The sequence below is a fragment of the Pongo abelii genome, chromosome 6 (assembly GCF_028885655.2).
Source record: "Pongo abelii isolate AG06213 chromosome 6, NHGRI_mPonAbe1-v2.0_pri, whole genome shotgun sequence".
NCBI lineage: Eukaryota > Metazoa > Chordata > Mammalia > Primates > Hominidae > Pongo > Pongo abelii.
In genome coordinates, this window is record NC_071991.2 from 70,003,760 (window position 1) to 70,023,721 (window position 19,962).

At 36.5% G+C, this 19,962-nt stretch overlaps 1 protein-coding gene across 1 annotated transcript in view; it reads left to right on the forward strand.

Moving 5' to 3' along the window:
• Positions 1–659, forward strand: part of AGMO (alkylglycerol monooxygenase) — a 371,459-nt gene extending 370,800 nt beyond the window's left edge. The window contains exon 13 of the mRNA XM_024250091.2: positions 531–659. Within this exon, the coding sequence (XP_024105859.1) occupies positions 531–605 (75 nt within the window). The 3' untranslated portion in view covers positions 606–659. The remainder of the gene's footprint in view (positions 1–530) is intronic.
• Positions 660–19,962: the final 19,303 nt, after the last annotated feature.

Here is a 19,962-nt window from a genome sequence, read left to right on the forward strand (position 1 = left end):
AGTTACATTTTTACACCTGATAAAATCAAAAGACTGAGGAGATAAGTCATCAGCAGTGTTTAGAATTTAATTCACCTTGGGCGAAATTCATAGTAAGCTAGATCATACTGACTTGGAGGGATTCTTTAACAATGTTTTTACTTCTCCTATTCCAAAGGTTTCTTAACCTATATAAGCAATTAGATCATTTAATATAATACATACAGCATGCTGTATCTCCAAATGTCAGAAGAAATGTTTGAATATCTAATTTATCTAGCCTCATTCCTTGAAATGACCCAGATTTGTGAATATAAGAAACAAGCCACAGAAATAAAACTTCTTAACTCCTGCTCCTGTCTTCACACACCATGTTTTAAGTTAAATTGGCTAAGTTCTATCAGTGAACAATTGCCAGATTTAATTTAATAACTTGACTCCCTAAAATGTCCATGTTCATTTTCCTCTAGGGAAATATTTTTAATTCAGTTGAGCAATAGTATTGATTCACTTCTAACTTTTTTTTTTCTCTTTGTGTTTTATTTCTTCAGATTGTTTTTTCCATTTGCATTGCTTTCTGGGGAGTTAGAAGCATGAAACAACTCACCTCTCGCCCTTGGAAATAATCTGAATTTGTACATAATTCTTTTCTTTTAATGAGTTGTCCACAAGCATATTATGACTGCATATTAAAATGTAATTATCTTATATAATGCTTATATGAACTATATCTTTAATGAAAAGTAAAATTACTTATTTACTATTGTTTGCCTTTCACATTTGTTATTTTCTATTAAAAATTAAAGTCAGTTTTGGTTACTTCTCTCCTTTATTACTACAATTAAAGATTTCAAATATAATGATGTTATATTAACCAATAGCCTATATGACAACAAGTATAAAAAGAAGGGATGAAACTTAAAAACAGTAAAAACAAGAAGGAATATTGCCGTTGCATCAATTTGAAAACAATGTTTCCTTTGATGTTTGCTAAAATTTTGCATAGATATATATTTGTTGTCATAAAAATGTAATACATTGGTTGTCTTCCTAAGGCCACAGTTACCTTTGCAAACCATATAACCTAAGAAGCTGCATTGCAGAAAAAGACATCACTGAAGCCAGGCGTGGTGGCTCACCCCTGTAATCCCAGCACTTTGAGGGGCTGAGGCGGGCAGATCATGAGGTCCAGAGATAGAGACCATCCTGGCCAACATGGTGAAGTCCTGCCTCTACTAAAAATATAAAAATTAGCTGGACGTGGTGGTGTGCGCCTGTAGTCCCAGCTACTCTGGAGGCTGAGGCAGGAGAATTGCTTGAACCTGGGAGGCAGAAGTTGCAGTGAGCGGAAATTGCACCACTGCACTCCAGCCTGGGCGACAGGGCGAGACTCCGTCTCAAAGAAAAAAGATATCACTGAAAGAAAAATGAATAGAATTTGTCAGAATTAGTTTTTTCAACAGGTTACTTTGTCATACATTTCTCTAATATGCTTGGTCAATTTGTTTTGGCAGACTGAGCAACATGCAGCAATTCTGCATTATTTAAAATTGTCAGAACAATGTTAATTCTCTAAATAAAATTACCCAAGGTGTTGTGTGTACATTGTTCATTGGGATTGTAAAAATCCATCAAGTGTTTCATTAGGAGGGAACTGACAGGGATAAGCAGGATGAAGTCCAAAGAACGAGAAATGGAAAAAGTTAAAAAAAAAATCTTTATTTTTCATTTATCCAATATTTCTTGAAATCAAGTTAAAATTTAATAATTTAATTTAATAATTTAATAAAATTTAATAATTTAAATAATCAAAGACACATGTACTAAAAAAATTAATGCTGTTCTTCATTGAGCTTTGCCTATGTATCACTGGGTTAAGGAGCCTGACTTAGATAATCTCATATTAGCAATACGTTATTTAATCTTTGAATGGACAAAAATATAGAGTATTAAGAGAATCAGACTGCAGGTGTCTATGTGAACTGAGGATACAGAATTGAAGCACATTTAGTTTTCAAACTGAAACAGCAGAGGAAAATTAAATTTTGCATGATGAAAAGCAACAAATTCTATCTCAGGTATCAGAAGTGGGTTTGGCTTTGCTTCATTCTTTTTATACTTCTTAATTTAACACATAGTTATAGAAAATACGTAAGCCTATAACATATATTGAATCCTGCTTTTGTCCCTTACCAACAATTTTTGCAGAATTTTGTATATATATATAGAATCATGTTACAGTAGGGAGCCCTCTGCTGGCTTGAAATTATGAAATTTAAGGCATAAACATTCTCAAGATCTTGATTCTACATTCTAGAGACTTTTCAGTGTGTAAAACACATTCTTTAGTAATGGCAAAGAAAAGAGACTTTTTGCTAATCTTTACATAGTTGTTTAGTATGTCAGAAGAGCTTAATGATTCCCCAAGGAATGATACATAAATGTGTGTAGATGCTTTAATATATGTGAATTTATAGGATTAGCCTAAAAATGAGTTTAATAATGTAAATGTTAATAAATAATTCCCCCAAATGAGAAAAGATCCTTTTGTGGTGAAGTTCAGTTTTCTTTGAGTAAACTGAATTCTGTCTATTCTCTCTCTCCTCTCTTGGGTTTACCTCACTATGATTGTGAATGGTTTTCTATTAGAAATACAGATATTTTCAAGATACAAATTTGTGCCAGTGAAAGTGGGAGTGGTTACCAGACAGGTAATGTTCCAGACAACCTCCTATACAAAAATTATAGCAGTGAAAAAATTATGACAATGAGAAATCTGACCTAACAGACTCCATCTTGCTTCTAACCTCCAAGCTGTCCTTGTTTATTCCTGGGCACAGGCCGAGCTAACTTTGATAGGAACTTAGTTTATAGTTTGACTTTGAAACAAAAATGATAACGGCACTTTCCTAAAACAAACCCCCTTCTTGCCTGGGGACAAGGCTGCCTTTGTAGGACTAACAAATTAGCCACAAGATTAGAAAATAGGCTTAGGAGTCATACAGCTAGAGGCCACAAGATTCGAACTCTCCCCAGTTGCTCCTAGGGATAACATCATTATTGTGAAACCCCAGATTGGTGCTGGGAGATATTTTTCAGCTCCTGCACTCCATGCATCAGCTGGCACCACCCAGATGGATAAACGGACTCATCTGGTCTTGTGGCCCCCACCCAAGAACTGACTCAGCCAAGAATAGCTTCAAGGCTCTTTGATTTTTATCTCTGACCTGATAAGTGAGCACTCTCCATTCCCTGGCCCCCTACCCACCAAATTATCCTTAAAAAACCCAGTCTCCGAATTTTCAGGGAGACTGACTTGAGTAATAATAAAACTCCAGTCTCCTATTCAGCTGGCTCTGCATGAATTGAACTCTTTCTCTATTACAATTTTCCTGTCTTGATAAATCGGGTCTGTCCTGGCAGCAGGCAATGAACCTGTTGGGCGATTACATTTCTAGGGCTTCTGTGCATTATTAACCAAGGCACGTTATTCTTCACTTTATTCTTTAACCCTGCTAATTTTCCAGTCCAGTTTTCTTTTGCAGAACACTAATACATGATGACAGAACATACAGCTATTATTAATGTTGTAAATTGATCTTGAGTGATACCATGTAATTTATGCTTACTGGAAGGACTTTATCTCTCTCTCTCTCTCTCTCTCTCTCTCTCTCTCTCTCTCTCGGGAAAGCCCTAAAAATAGGACTCGTCAATTACTCACCACTTCTATTGGAGAGATGCAAACTGACTTTGCAAATCATATGAAGATATTTACTTTTCCTAATCTACCATAAGAAAAGATAGAGTAAAGGAGCATTTGTTTAATGAGTAGTCCTCTATTAGTATTATTTGATTTAGTCTCTAGAATCCTGTGTTAGGAGCTGTTAACACTACTTTATAGCAGATAATTTTGAGTCTGAGAGAGGTTAAATAACTTGTGCAGGCCCATGAAATGTAATAAGTGACCAAAATAAAATTTAAACTCTCTGAAGTCGAACACTGTAGTCCATGATGTTTCCCCATTCCACGATGTCAGACATCTGAATAAGACAAGCCTTTAAAAGTATAAGCTAAGGAGTTTAAGTTCAGAGTATTTTCCATTCAATTTGATGCTCCAAGATACAAAATAAAGTTCTCAGGATAAGTATTTTAGTCATAAGATTAATTGACAGGGTGAATGAGTCCAGAACTTCTAAACCTTCTAAGAATGGCAACGCCGTAGGTTTACTTATAGGATTGCCGTATGTCTGAAAGAGGCTACAGAACTTGTCAGTTTCCTCGAGACTTGCTCGTTACCTTAGCTCTATTAGTTGTGCCGTTTACTTCCACATCATCTCATTCCATCAAGTTATTTTTGTTAAACTGAATCTAATCGTCTCAGAGTCCTGATATTTAGCAATATGTGCATTCCTAATCATGAATCAGATGTTCAATTAGTTATAAAGTATATAAACCCTTGTTATATTTAACATTAACAACTTACGTGATAGTTTATTAAATATTTTCAAATTTCATCTTTACTAGTGATTATATAGTTTAATCCCTAGTGTGGAATCTGCAATAGAATCATTGACTGGAATTCTTTAATATAAGGTATACATTATAGTGTACAGTAATAGGATTTATTTGGGAGAACAATAGAAAATAAGCTTCCTTTTTAATGTCTCCCCCATGTTCTCATAGTCATAGACTCCAGAAACCCAAGATAAAATAGCAAAAAACAGACTAGTTTGACTTTCAGAATCTTAAAACATTTTTGATGTTATGATTTTCAGCAACATGATGGAAGCAGCTTGGCTCTATCTTAAGCCTGCCTCAGTGGAAAAAAAAAAAAAAACAGACAATGTTCTATTCATTATTAGAACATTTTTTTCAAATCTCACTCCAGTTCTGCCACCCATTCTTCTGGACATCGTAACAACTTACATTCCTTCCTCCCCAGGACACAATTAGAAAAAATTAGCAAATTAAGCAAGTATTGATGTTTATCTCTTGCAGATTGTGCCTTCTTTTTGACATTCTACAACTCTAGCACTATTTATGTAAACATTTTCAACCACTCCAGGTACCCCAGTATCCATGAATCATAATAACTTCATTTCTTGGGCATGTTCTTCCTTTGTTTTAATAGCAATAAGCCCCAAATTATAACTTGTCTTGATTTACATTACAGAAACCAGGAAGACACAGTCTTTGCTTTATGCATCAGGATTACCTGTGGATCTTTTTAGAAACGGAAATGACTGGAACAATGAATTTAGTAAGATTGAGGATGTGCCAAAAGTTCTATATGTTTCAAACCTCTGGCAATGATAAGGTGCAGAAGCTACAGCCAAACTAGAATGAAGGAGAACTTCTTTTGTCCCTCCTGTCAAGTTTTAGAAATAAGCAGAAAAGTTGTAGAGTGTGAGAGAATATTGTTTCTATAGCAAAGATGTTAATTAAGAGAAAGAGGTGATACTGATTAAGTAAGCATGGATATTTAGACATGCCACCAAAGTTTTCTGTTTCACATGAGATCATTTTGCATACATTTTAAAAGAAACGGAGCCAGCCGGGCGTGGTGGCTCACGCCTGTAATCCCAACACTTTGGGAGGCCAAGGCGGGTGGATCACATGAGGTCAGGAGTTTGAGACCAGCCTGATGAATATGGTGAAACCTCTTCTCTACTAAAAAAAAAAAGTATAAAAATTATCCAGACGTGGTTGGTGGCGCCTGTAATACCAGCTACTCTGGAGGCTGAGACAGAAGAATCGCTCGAACCCGGGAGACAGAGGTTGCAGTGAGCCGAGATCACGCCACTGCATTCCAGCCCCGGTGACAGAGCGAGACTCCGTCAAAAAGGAGAAGGGAGGGGAGGGGAGGGGGAAAGAAAAGAAAAGAGGAAGGGAGGGGAGGGGAGGGGAGGAACTGAGCCAGAAAATGTAAATGCTGTGTAAGCATCAGCAAGCTGGAGAGTGAATGGAGGTAGAGTGGGGAATGGAGATGTGGTCGAAAAATACTGTCACCATAGGTCCTGTTTGCATTTGTCTGATTTTTCATTTTTAATGGAAGATTATTAATAATGATAATGATATAGGAGTTAACAAGGCATTATTTGGGCAGATCATGAGGATAAGGAAGTCCTTAGTAAGGTTTTCCTTTTCAAGAAAAGCAGCTCCTAAATCATTTTCTTTTCAAACAAAAAGCAGTCTGTAAAATCAAGCTGCAGACATGGAAAGGCAAGCTAGAAGCTTGCACAGGTAAATGCCAGCAGTTGTGCCAATAGGAAAGGTGCTACTTGGGGACTAGGCATGTTCAAAATGGCGGTTCCATGTTCCCTTTTCTTTGCTAACCACGTGTACAGTAAGGAGCAGACAACATGGCGCCAGCCAAGTACAAAACCCATTTGCATAATAAAAAGATTAGGGTGGAGTGACAAGCTTCTTCGCAGTGCTATGTAAACGCCACACCTGGTCCAACCAATCTTTGGGCCCTATGTAAATCAGGCACCACCTCCTCAAGCCCATCTATACAACCCCGTGCACTTTACCAGGGGCACGGAAGACCCACTGGGGCAGCCATCTCTCTCTGCAGGGAAAAAAGCTATTCTCTTTTCTCTTTCTTTCTCCTATTAAACCTCTGCTCTTAAACTCACTTCTTTTGTGTTTCCATGTCCTTAATTTCCCTGGCATGAGGCAAGGAACCTCAGGTATCTATCCCAGACAATGACTGCTTTAGTATTAAAATATACAGGGGGTTAGGTTTGATAGATCCCTATTTTACACTTCTGGCTTCTTCCAGGGTCTCTTGTAGTGTGAGGTATGTGTGCACACTGAAGGGAGCTCTCTCTGTAACACAAAGTTAAATGTAAAAGATGTCCATACATAATGGTTTCTCTCCTCCCCTTATCCTATTCAGGCAAATCCAACTAACACATCCCTTTCAGAGACATTAGACAAATGCAACTAATACATCCCCTTCTGAGACAGTACACAGCATGCATTTTAACTTGCTGGTAAAATGATGTCTGCTGAGACAATCGGAGTCTAAAGGGGGCTAATTCTCTCTAGACAGGGGTATTGGAGATCATCTAAAAGTGGCACCTGGCAGCCACATGGAACACTAGGAAACCTTGGCTTGGCCTACGTAATAGGCTGCAAGATGCATAAAATCATCAGGATGCCGTGAGCCCCTCCCCACCAAATTAATAACTCCGTATTTAGTAAGCTAAGTACTGATTTGCTTTTGAATAAAATTTATGCTAAACACATAATTTGCATAAAATGTTTATCAACTTATATTATTCACAGGGTGGGGGAAGATTAGTGATATTACTGATTGCACAAAAACCAGAAGGAATAAATGTGCTGAAGAAGTATCAGCATCTATTTCGAAAGTTTGTACTCATTTTAAGATATTCATGCTCAAAGGGGAGATCTAACACATGCAACTGCAGAAGGCATATGCACTCTCTGAAATGCATCATTATTCAGATTAAAAGACTTTTAAGTTATTTTACTTATATATATTTTTCTTTTTTTAAATGTTACTTAACCATTAAAATTATCTTGTGCACAAACAAAAAATAAAGCAGTAGCTATTAATGTGCTGGCTCCATAGCTGAAGGACTTTGCAATCAGTTAAAAGATACCAGTTTCATCTCACTGCCATCTGATTTTCCAAACAGATCAATATTTTCATTCAATTAATGTAATTGAAGTAATTTTTAACAGCCTATCCCATCAAATGTGAAACACTTGATCACTACAAATTAAAAAGTTTAATACTGAAAATAAAATTATATTTGTTTTGTAGAGATAGTATGAATAGAAATTTTGGTGGATAAGTGTAGGAATACAAAGCAGTATTCTTTCTAAATTAGGAGACTGATTGTTAGCAGAAAAATTGCTTGAAATTGTGTTGGACATAAAAATAATAGTATTCAGAGAGGTATATTCTGAACATTTAAAAATATTTTATGTATACAAAGGTGCAAATTGCCTAGAAATTTATTTGTTGTACAATTGATGTTAAATACAAAAGAATACATCAACATGAAAGTATGTTTTGCTGCCAGACATCAGATTTTAGAAGTGAGTAAGGCTTTGAAAAAAATTTTGTAAATCAAACCTGTGTCCTCTCATGTTACTGAACTTTATGGCAGACTCTGTCAAACTTGGTTGCATTTATTTAAAACTAGTTGGAGATCTTTAGACAAATATCAATAAAGATTGACAAAACTTTTGTTCCTGAAGTTATTAGTGAATTTCACTTATTGAAAACGAAGCTTGCAAACAGGGAGATATTGAAATTGATCCCTATTAAACTAGGAAAGGACTGAACAAATTATATAATAAGAGTTCCAACTTCAAGTGAGATTTAACTCTGACACCCAAAGTTGAAGCTTGAGAGTATTGATGAAACTTCTGTTTCAAAAGAGATGAACTTATATTACGTATCAAAAAGGAACAGAATTTAAAAAGCCATAATTTCACAGCTTGTAAATTTGGTAAAACAATTAACAAGTAATAAATAAGACAAATTACTTGATAAATTTTGTTTTATAAAATATTTTTGAAATGTTATTCTGAATGTAGGCAAAAATACAAGAGCTATGACATATGTTGGAGTTAATTATTTATATCACTTAATAAGAGAAAAATTAGAACAGAAAATATCATACATTTGCTGTATTTTATAGCTTGTTAGATACTTCAGTACCTGTATGGAGAGTATTTTCAGAATATAAATGTTATACAGAGAAAAGTCAATTTCAAGTGTCAACACTTTTGAATGTATTAACCATAAGATGAAACTTTGAATAAGAATACAGATAATTTTATTTTAAAAATTCAAAATAATAACACCATATTAGAAACAATGTCTTCAAAAAATGCCACTGACATGCTATTAAAGATAGAAGTGACAAAGAAAACTGATTAGAGTATATATTAAGAATAATTATTCTGTTTATGTCATTTTTAATATTCTATAACCTAGATGATTAGTGTGAAGGTTTTTTAAAAATTTGCTTTGATGACATTGAAACAGGAAAGTTCCCTGACCCCCTTGTGGGACTTATGACAGGGATGTGGCTAGTTAGCTTGGCTCCTGGTGCTCAAACTCCTTACGGGAGGGGGAACTCTCAAATGGACAGGTGCAGGAGCCAGGGCGGGTGCTTTTGGGCGCTGGCACCACAGTAGCGTCTAGGGGTGTGTTACAATTAATGCTCTATTAGCAGTTGCTGTCTAGGGATGGCTAAGTGTTAATCAGCTCAGTGGAGAGTCAGGGTGACAGCTTTTTACACCCTGCGCTCTTGGTACCTGGACCTTTGTCCAGTGTCCGGGAAGAATCAGGTCACACAGACTTGAAGGATGGTGAATGCAAGGATTTTACTGAGCGATGGAGGTGGCTCTCAGTGGGATGGATGGGGGAGCTAGAAAGGAGATAGAGTGGGAAGATGATCTTCCCCTGGAGTTTGGCTGTCCCATGGCTGATCTCTCCAACCATCCCCAGCCAAACTCCTCTCAGATGCTCCTTCTCTTCTCTCCTTCTCTGCCATGCTGCTCTGTCACTCTTCCACTCTTCTGCTTGTGGGGCCTGGGGTTTGAGGTTTTTATGGGTACAGGATGGGGGGGGGGCATGGTGGGCCAGGGTGGTTTTGGATAAAGCAACATTTTGGGCAGGAAAACAGGGTAACTTCTCATTTAGGGTCATGGTTTCCAGGCTTGAAGGTGGGGCCTTTGGCGGTGAATCCCACACTTCTGCCTCTTCTCCATGTTAACAAGGTTTTGTTATTTCTTGTTTTGAAAAACATTTATTTTGGAAACAGTTTTGAATATACTATTGTATAAATTTGCCAACGTATTAAAACAGATTTTTGATGAATAGTTCTGTGTGTGTGTGTGTGTGTGTATGTGTGAGAGAGAGAGAGAGAGAGAGATAGAGGGAGAGTGAGAGTGAGAGAAAGATTTTATTTGATCAATGATTTAGACAATCACTCTACCAATAAAACCTATGTAAGCCATTCATAAATATGCTAGAGAGAGGAAAATTCTTTTACATTATTTAACACTACTTGATGTGTCTAGGCTGAAGAGTCAGAAGTGGAGTTAAGCACTTTCAATATCTTACATTCTAAAACATACTAACTTGGCAAATAAAAGAATGAATGACTTAGTGCCTTAAAAAACTTTTAATAGTAAAGTGATTTTAAAAATTTAAGTTAATTTATTGAGACCCTTGAAGAACAATGATTTTCATCACTGAACAGTTTCAAGAATCCATTCAATTTGATGAAGACTTACTTCGTTGCCCTTAGTTATAAGAGATTCAATTATGATACATAAAAAATATCTGACAAAAGTTCGTGTTGAGTAGTTTGGTGTTTAGTCTCAACTATGTCATCTGACTGGGTCATTGATTCCAAATTTGTGGGATGCAGTTTATCTGCATCAAAACACCTGTTACTTCCAAGGCCCATCTTAGACTGAAGTAATCCAGACCTCAGAGATATGTTCTGGTATGTGCACAAATACCTAGGTTCCCAGGGGGATTATGTGCAACCTAAAATATAAGAATCCCTGTTCTAGAGGAAAAGAGGGTTCATATATTCTCCCACATTTAGCAAGATATTGTGTTACTTGGTAGCGTTTCTACTTCTTTTCATGCTTGTGATTGCTGATCCTTGAATGATCTAAAATTTTCTTTCCCACTCTCTAAAGAAACTGTCCTTTTTCTATTTATTTAAAATAGAAATTTTATGTAATATTTCCAAGAAAATTCCTGGGGTCACCTTTAAGCTCTTTAAAATAACTTTGTTCCCAAAGAAATGCCTTAATTGTTAGCACACATATAGTAAGTAATCCATTAATTGAGTTTCTTGAAGATGAATTTTGCTTGGTTGCAGAAACCTAAGGTAGGAATTGTATTTAGACTCTCATGCCAATTTAGCCACTTACTAGATGTGTGACCCTGAACAGACATGGAAAGTGAATAAGAGGTCTTTAGAAAACAAGCCTCAAAACCCAGTCTGGTTATTCTTTCCTTTGGTTCTTCAGTGAAAAAAAAAAAATGGGAGCAATGGTCCAGATCATGTCTGTGTCCCTTGCAACCCTGACTTTCCTGTATCAGTTAATCCAAATTACTTCTATATTTTAAAGTAATAAAACTCTTTGTTTTGATCAGATTTGGACTACTCAATAATTTGTATTTCATTGGTAATGAATTAATAAGGTTTCATTTCATAGTATGTTCATTAGAATCAAGTCAATGGGGACAACCTTAGAAAGAAGGGAACCAGACAATTCTAATGCAAAAAATAAAAAAGAATCTTAGAAAAATTTTACAAATTCTAATTCTTATTTTGCAGATGTCCTACCCTTTCTAATGCCTATTGTCCTTTCTCTGCTGTGTATTTTATTCTGTTACTTCCATTTCTTCTACCTCCCTTATTCTTTCCACTATAGAGAAATCAAAGTTTTATACGAAGTATGATCTACTTTACTCTCTGTGTGCTTATAAAGGCCACCACATTTTGACTTACTAGTTGACAAATGCTTCTTTGGCCTCCTTTTATTCTTTTGGAAGAGTAAAGAATCTCAGGTAGTTCCTTAATATGCATTTCTTCTGATATTAAAAAGCAAACAGCTGTTTGCTGCATATATAGCACTTAAAAATCTTGAGTGCCTGGACTACACAAACACCTCAGGAAATTCAGGCCATTTGATACATATGGATATGGGTAGCTCCTTGGAGCAGCAGGGAAGGTCCCAAAACACAAAAGGAAACTGCTTACTCTGAGACTTAAGAATAATTTAGGTTTTAACTTTATTATGAAATATAAATGGTAAACAACATAGATTTAAGCAACTAGTATAAAAAATTCTTGTTGAATTTTTGAGCTGATAGTTTTACATTTCTGAAAACTGTAAACTATCAGCTTAAAAATTCAACAAGAAATAGCTTTTTCTATTGTTACATCTCTGCGCTCGAAGATATGAGAAGACAAGATCAAATCTAAAACTTGACTTTCTTTAGATATTTTCATAACTGAAATTCAATATACAACTTTGTGTCTTGATGAGATCCTGGAGTGGTATGGAAGGTGGGATGCGCTGTGAATCTTGCTGATAGGAAAGAAGATGCTGTTCCTTAACATTTTATTGGCTTACTTAACTTCAAAAAAACAAAAAGTAAAGCATTAGCTATTAATGTGCTGGCTCCAAAGCTGGAGGACCTTGCATTCAGTTAAAAGATGCCAGTTCTATCTCACTACCATTCGTTGCTCCAAATGGAATATCAGCTATGATAGCACAAAGTTGAGTTTCTTTCCAGCTCTTTAATGGAAAAGAGGCTGTAAAATGTTTATAAAATGAGTTTATTTTCCTAATTCACTGGAAAAGAAAAAAAGACTTAAAATCAGTTAGCATCTTCTCTCTTTTAGGAAGTCTTGCAAGGCCCTATTTGTAAATTTCGTTAATAATGAGGCCATTTTCCTCATGGCAGTTCTTACTCCTCCCTGGATTTCTCCCCTAATGGTCTTGGGTTTTTCTTAAAGCCTTTTGATGGTGGCCCACTCTCATTTTCTCCAATGCCCCTCTTCTCATAATTCTCAGGAATTCAATACCACATAAATGCTCTTTCTAGGACCCATCAAAATATTTTTAAAATGCTATTTTCCCCAACTTTTTAAAAGACTGTTTCTTCATCTCACTTCTGCTTCCAGCTAGCTATGTTTATCATCATCATTTTACCTCAAATTTCGTTCAAAAAGTTGTCTATAATTATTGTTTCTAATTTATCTCCTCTGATTCTCTCTTGGACACACTGGTTTTGCTTTCACCCTCACTGTTCCACTATTCTTTAAAAATGCTCTTATCAAAATCAGAACAATGCTGATGTTAACTCCAATGATCAGTTCATGGCCATTACTTTTTTTGTCTTCTTAGTAGCATCTGACACTTAGTAACCACACTGTCTTTGAAAGACTCTGTTACCTCAGTTCAGACATTATATTTATCTGCTCTTTCTATGAACTCATGAGCCTTTTGGGATGCAATTTTCTCATTTCCACATGCTCTAATCCTTTCAGTGCTCAGGATGTAGAGCCCAGTGCTTGAAAATTCTTAATTGTCTACACTCACTCCTTAGCTGTTATCATCCAATCTCATAATACTAATCACATCTGCAGGTTGAAGACACCAAAAGTATATATCTGGCTCACAAATCTCTCTTTAACTACAGACTCATGTCCTTACTGGAAGTACACTTATGTTTAGTACAAGTATGGTAATAGACATATTACTATACTATTATAAATATAATAATGGACATGAAATCTTACATAGTACTTACCATGTGCCAGGTATTCTTCTTAGTATTTTACATTCACTAACTCATGTGATCCTCACAATAACCTTATGAGTTAAATAGTAATATACTCTTTTCTTGGCTAAGAAAACTGAGTGAGACTTAAGCAGTTTACTCAAAATCATACAACTAGTGATAGGACTGCCAAATTCAAACCTGGACCTCCTGGCAACTGGGGCTTCAGAAAGGTCAATAAAGTCCATAGTATTCATCCATTGAAGTTTGCGTCCTTCTTCGTGAACCTCTGTTTGACCCATACCAGCCTACCCAAGTGGCCAGTGTCTGCATTTGGGAAGTAGCCTCATTCATGGCAGTGGGTCTCATTTGCAAGCTTCCCATGAACTAAAAGGAGAATAGTGAGTGTGAGAACAGACATAAGGTGTCTGGAAAGACATAATATCGGTTGAGCACTGTTAAGATTTAAAGCTAGATGCTGGTGTGAGGTTGGAGCCAGATGCATGGGTGGTGGGGGGGAGTTAATCCTTGTCAAGAATTTACCCTAGAGATCCTAATGGGGAGTAGCTTTAAACACCAACAAGACAAGAGGAAAACAGTCTGAAAATCAATGGTAGCAAGGAAAGCCTTTTCTTGACTCTTCTCCTCCCCTCTACTTGCATGGTGAATGAGCTCTGGGCTTCAGGAGAGATAGAAGATGTAACAGAGTAAAGAAAAACCAAGACCAAACTCCCAATACACAACACAGACCCACACACACTCTCTCACACACATACACATATTAATTGCACACTTCCCACTGGCAGCAGGGCAAATTGAGGAAGGGGTGGTACTGGAGAGGGAAAAACTCTAATGAAGTTTGCTTTTCAAATATGGACACTGGCATGCTAATTTCTGAATGGAGAATATTTTTTATGACTAACGTGATGAAAGGATTTTTATCAAAGGACGTGTGAAATACAGATGCTGCCCAAGATGTCATCCAAGGACAAAAAATAGCTCTACAGAGAGGCTGGAGAGGCAATGGAGGAAATGCAAATCGTTATTTTCCTTTTTTATCTATGAGTCCTGTTTTTTCAGCATACTGGTGTCCCATATGCAATGTGCAAACAGGGAAGAATATCTCTTAATGAAAGTTATTTGAAAATTACAGGATGCAGTATTTAAGCTTTATGTAGAATAAACCATAGATACTCTAATTTTCCAAGTAACTGATGGATTGATAGCAACTCTTATTTTAAAAGCAAGAAACATAGATACAATTCTATAAAATTTTCTAACATCAGATAGCTATCTTGAGACGTCTGAAAGACTGAATGATAAGGTTCACTTATTTATTTATTTACATTTTTAAATTAAAAAGAAAATTACTTTATAAACATGGCTAGCAGCGTGGGAAAGGTGAATAGGTCTAAATTAAATTTCTTCTCTATTTCAGCACTTTTGAAAGGCATGAAAGGAAATAACACCAATCCAGAAACGTATTCTTTCTCTCCAATTTTTCCTTTTCCCATATGAGCCAAGCCTAGAAGTCTACGGACACATTAGGGAATGTTTCCATTGTGTGGGAGAAACATCTGCAGAGTGCGCTGGGACCACCACAAGTGGAATGAGAAGGAAGCATGCGGGGGTGGTGGCGGCAGACAATGAAAGAAAACTGGGATCTGGTTAGGCCCAAACATCCAACTGAATTGCCTAACCTTTAGTTTACCTTTTGGGTTATATAAGTCTAAGAGTTATAAAATTTATATTAAAAACAATTTTTAAATGTCATGAAATAGAATTCATAGCATGCTCTTAGAATCCTTTCCTTCTGCAACTATGAGAAACATTCTATTTGCACATCACCCTCTATAGAGCCTAAGTTGGGTGGTTTTCATGGGTTTCTTCCTACTCATTCTTTGCAGCCATTTGTTCACGTGGCCTTGCGAAAGACTGGGAGCTACAGGCCTGCTCTTAACCCACAGGGAAGCACAGTGAAGACAGAGATGGATTCTGAGGAAATTCACTGTAAAACATCAGGAGCCAAAGGGCTCTGGAAATGCAAATGATTATCATTGGAAAGTAATATGCAACTACTGAAGAAACATTTGAAAGAGTAATGTGGTCTAGCAAAACAATCCTGCAATCTGCATTCAATCAAAACTGACCAAAAATGCTTGCAGTGGTCCTTCGTATTGTTGGAAGCCAAATGCTCTCTGGAACTCATGAACAAAGCTTTACAAAGTGGCTTATTACCAACAGAATATTACTGAAGCAATAACCAGCCTTAGAGTTGACTTTTCCAATAAGGGGGAGAGTCTCCGACTGCAATGGCCAAGGTATTGAGAGTGACAAGAATATTTATCTACCTATCAAATGCTCACAGATGAGCTTTGTGGGTCAATTTGTTTTAGTCTACAGCACTTGTAACTAGACATCTTGCCCACAAAATAGCTTTTGTAAGAAGATAATTAAAATTCTGTATACAGAGTTTTGAAAATCATATGAGGCAGAGCTATACTTAGAAGACTGGATGAGAAGAAAGCATACCTCGAACTTTTGGAAACTGCTTAATTAATTTTGATTCCAGGCCAATTTAATAAGTCTCAAGTACAGTGGCACTGAAAATCCATTAACCTTATTCTGTTAGAAAACAAGGCACATATTCATTATAGATTGTGATTTTCGCCGCTCACCTGTGGTTCAGTGCCTTAGTGAGCCAGGGTTTTGGACTCCAATCTTCAAATGAAAAGTTCTAAGGCTGGCTGTGATTAAGTTTCAGACAAATCATCTGCCTTCTCTCCTTCTGGTTGACACCTGGCCTCCATGAGCAGGACTGCCTCCTTGGGATGCTGACTGCAAGTCATGAGACAGAAGCCCTGTAGTTTTTCATGAAAGAACCACTTATCCTAGGGCCATAGATCACCTAGTATCAAAGTACATGGTTTAGGAGATGTCAAGCACATTCAGGGATTTTAGACCGCATTCATTTACCTACCAGAAACAGAAATATGTTCACAGGTAGTTTTTTCAAGAAGTATTTGTTCTAAAGTTAGAACAAAATTGAAACCTAATGTACTTACTGTCATAACCAGGCAGGCAAGTGGAAAGGCCAGTAAAACAAGTACCTTAGATTTTCTAATTCAAATATATTATATCTTTTAGTTTATATTTATTTTTCTGAAAGACAGTATAATCAAATTAGTTAAAATCAATATTTAACGGAAATGGAACATTGAAGAATAAGATGATGGTCTTTTTGGAGGCATTTAAGAAAAATTAATTAGGCTGTATTAGAATGTGAATATAAAAAAATCTTCCATAAATTTTAACCTTATACGAATATTTTTTCTTTATATTCTGAAAAATATATTTTTGAAAGAATAGATTTTTAATTATCAGTGCCACCATTATATAGTAGAAAATGTACTTGCACAATAAAACAATTCAATTGTAGCTTTCATGACTCCCTTATAGTTCCTTCCCTCCTTCTTTTGTTTCTCCTTCCTTCCTTCCCTCCTTCCTTCCTTCCTTCCCTCCCTCCCTCTCTTCCTCTCTTCCTTCCTTCCTTTCCTCCCTTCTTTTCCTTCCTTACTACCTTCCTTCCCTCTCTCCCTCCTTTTGTCTATTGTAAATTGTATCAGAATATTATGATAGGTAATAAGAACATGAATACTTGCAAACTTCACACACCTTGTCTATTGTTCTTTCACCCTGCAGAAAGAATGGGGCATGGTGAATGTTAGTTAAGATCCATTTACTTGAATCTTCTTCCAATTTTATGGGCTTTGGAAATGAGAAAATTTTATTTTCTTTAAAGTCAAAATGGTGCAAGAAAAATATATCAAGAGGATAGAATAGACATATAAAGGCAGACCCCTCCTCAATTGCTAATATATGCCATCATTATAAAAAAAAATAAAAAGTATACTTGAACAAAAGTGCAGTATGGTTTGGAATTGTGTCCCCTCCCAAATCTCATGTCAAACTGTAATCCCCAATGTTGAAGGTGACACCTGGCCTCCGTGGGAGGTGACTGAATCATGGGGGTGGATATCCCCCGTTGGTGGTGTTCTCATGATAGAGTTATCATAAGATACGGTTGTTTAAAAGTATTTAGCACCTCCCTCCACTCTCTCTCTTCCTCCTGTCTGGCCATGTAAGATGCGCCCCTTCATCTTCCACCATGATTGAAAGTTTCCTGAGGCCTCCCCAGAGGCCACTATGCTTCCTACAGCCTGCAGAACCGAGTCAATTAAACCTGTTTTCCTTATAAATTACCCAGTTTCAGGTATTTATTTATAGCAATGTGAGAACCCACTAAGACAAAGTGTATTGTTGAGGCTGGGCACAGTGGCTCATTCCTGTAATCCCAGCACTTTGGGAGGCCAAGACAGGTGGGTCACTTGAGCTCAGGCATTCGAGACGAGCCTCGGAAACATGGTGAAACCCCGTCTCTACCAAAAATACAAAAAATTAGCCAGGTGTGGTGGTGCACACATGCAGTTCCAGCTACTCGGGAGGCAGAGGTGGGAGGATTTCTTGAGCCCAGGAGGCAGAGGTTGCAATGAGCTGAGAATGTGCTACTGCACTCCAGCCTGGACAACAGAGTGACATCTTTCTCAAATAATAAAATAAGTAAATAAAAACAAAGTGTATTATTGAATTTTTTACTAATTTTTTATTGTGGTACAATATATAACATAAAATTTATCATTCAAACCATTTGTAAGTACACAGTTCTGTGGCATTAAATATATTTATGTTGTTGTGTAACCATTACCACTGTCTATCTGCAGAACTTTCCCATTTTCCTAAACTGAAATCCTGTACCCATTAAACACTAACTCCCCACTTCCATCTTCCCCCAAACCTAAGAAACCACCATTCTACTTTCTGTCTAATAAATTTGATGACTCTATGCACCTCATACAAGTGGAATTATGTCATATTTTTCCTTTTTTTGACTGGCTTATTTCACTTAGCATAATTTTTTAAGATTTATTGATGTATCAGAATTCCCTTCGTTTTCAAGTCTGAATGATATTCCTGATGTATATACCAAATTCTGTTTTTCCTTTCATCTGTGGATGGACACTTGGGTTGCTTCCACGTTTTGGCTATTGTGAATAATGCTGCTATCAGTGTGAGTGCACAATATATGTTTCATCTATAATAGATTACAGATTTTATCTGCACAACCCTTAAAAACCTTTGGAAATCCCTGAGTTCTATGTCATCCACTATCAATCAATGCAGTAAAAATATTTCTTGTTTGCTTTCTCAGGAGCTGTACATACTATATAAAGCAAATCAGAACAAAACACTACCATCAAAAATAATATTTCCAAAATGTCGAGAATTTTTCTGCTATAGTGAATATTAAAGTTAAAGAAGGAACAATGGAGGGCTTCAGTTTTAGATAATATATATAATATATTGAACCTACAAGCTTATCTCCTCTTCTTTCTGAAAACCTATTGCATTAAGAGCAATGGAATAAAAGGTATGTATCTACAACAAAAATAGAATGGGGTAGAATAAGAGGGAAATGATTAGAAAGATAGAAACTTTTTGGAAGTTAGAAAGCCAATTCATAGATGGGTAGGACTGATAAAATAGTTTCGTTTGGGTCCAGTGAAGAATGTTGAGTAGAAGGGGCTCTAGCTCAGGAGGAAGTAGTTTTATCCCTGAAGAGTCTCAGTTGATAAAAATAGGAAGTAGGAATAAAATGTAGGCAGTAAAATAACAATCAATTGAAATTTTATGTGAAAGACCTGTCTACACTTAGCATGTAATGATAATAGCCAGATGATACCTCCTTAGAAAGGAAAAGTGAGAATTCTTCTCTAATGAACTCTGAATAATTTAGGAATTCGTACCTACTATGGTTTGAATGTCTTCTCCAAAACTCATGTTGAAATTTAATTGTCTTTGTAATAATATTAACAGGTGGAACCTTTAAGAGGTGATTAGGTCATGAGGGATCTGCCCTCATGAATAGATTAATGCTATTATTGAGGGAGTGGGTTTGTTATCACAGGAGTGGGGCTTTACATAAAAGGAGCTGAATTCATAAATTCAGCCCAGTTTTATCTATGCATCCCTTGCTTGTGAGCCTTTTCACCGTTTCATTTACTGCCTTCTATCATGGGATGACCTTTGCCAGATGCTGGTGCCCTGCTCTTGGGCTTCCTAGCCTCCAGAACTGTGAGCCAAACAAACTTTTCTTTATAAATTACCCAGTCTGTGACATTCTGCGATAGCAACAGAAAATGAACTAAAACAGAAAATAAATACTGAGAAGTAGGGCTGCTGCTATCACAAACACCTGCAAATGTGGAAACAGCTTTGGAAATGGGTAATGAATAGAGGCTGGAAGAATTTGGAAGAGCAGACTAGACAAGGCCTAGATTGCTGTGAATGAAGCATTAAGTGCAATTATAGTGAAGGCTCAGAAGAGCAGACTAGGGAAAGTCTAAATCTTCTTAGAGATCACTTAAGTGGTCATGGCCAAAATGGTGGTAGAAATGGATAGTAAAAGACATTCTGGTGAGATCGCACACCTCACCAGAAATGAACAAAGTATTAAAAATTACAGTAATGACTATTCTTATTACAAAATAGGAAAGACTTTGGCAGAATTGTGTTCATGTTCTAGGACTTTATGAAATTCAGAATTCTAGAGTGAT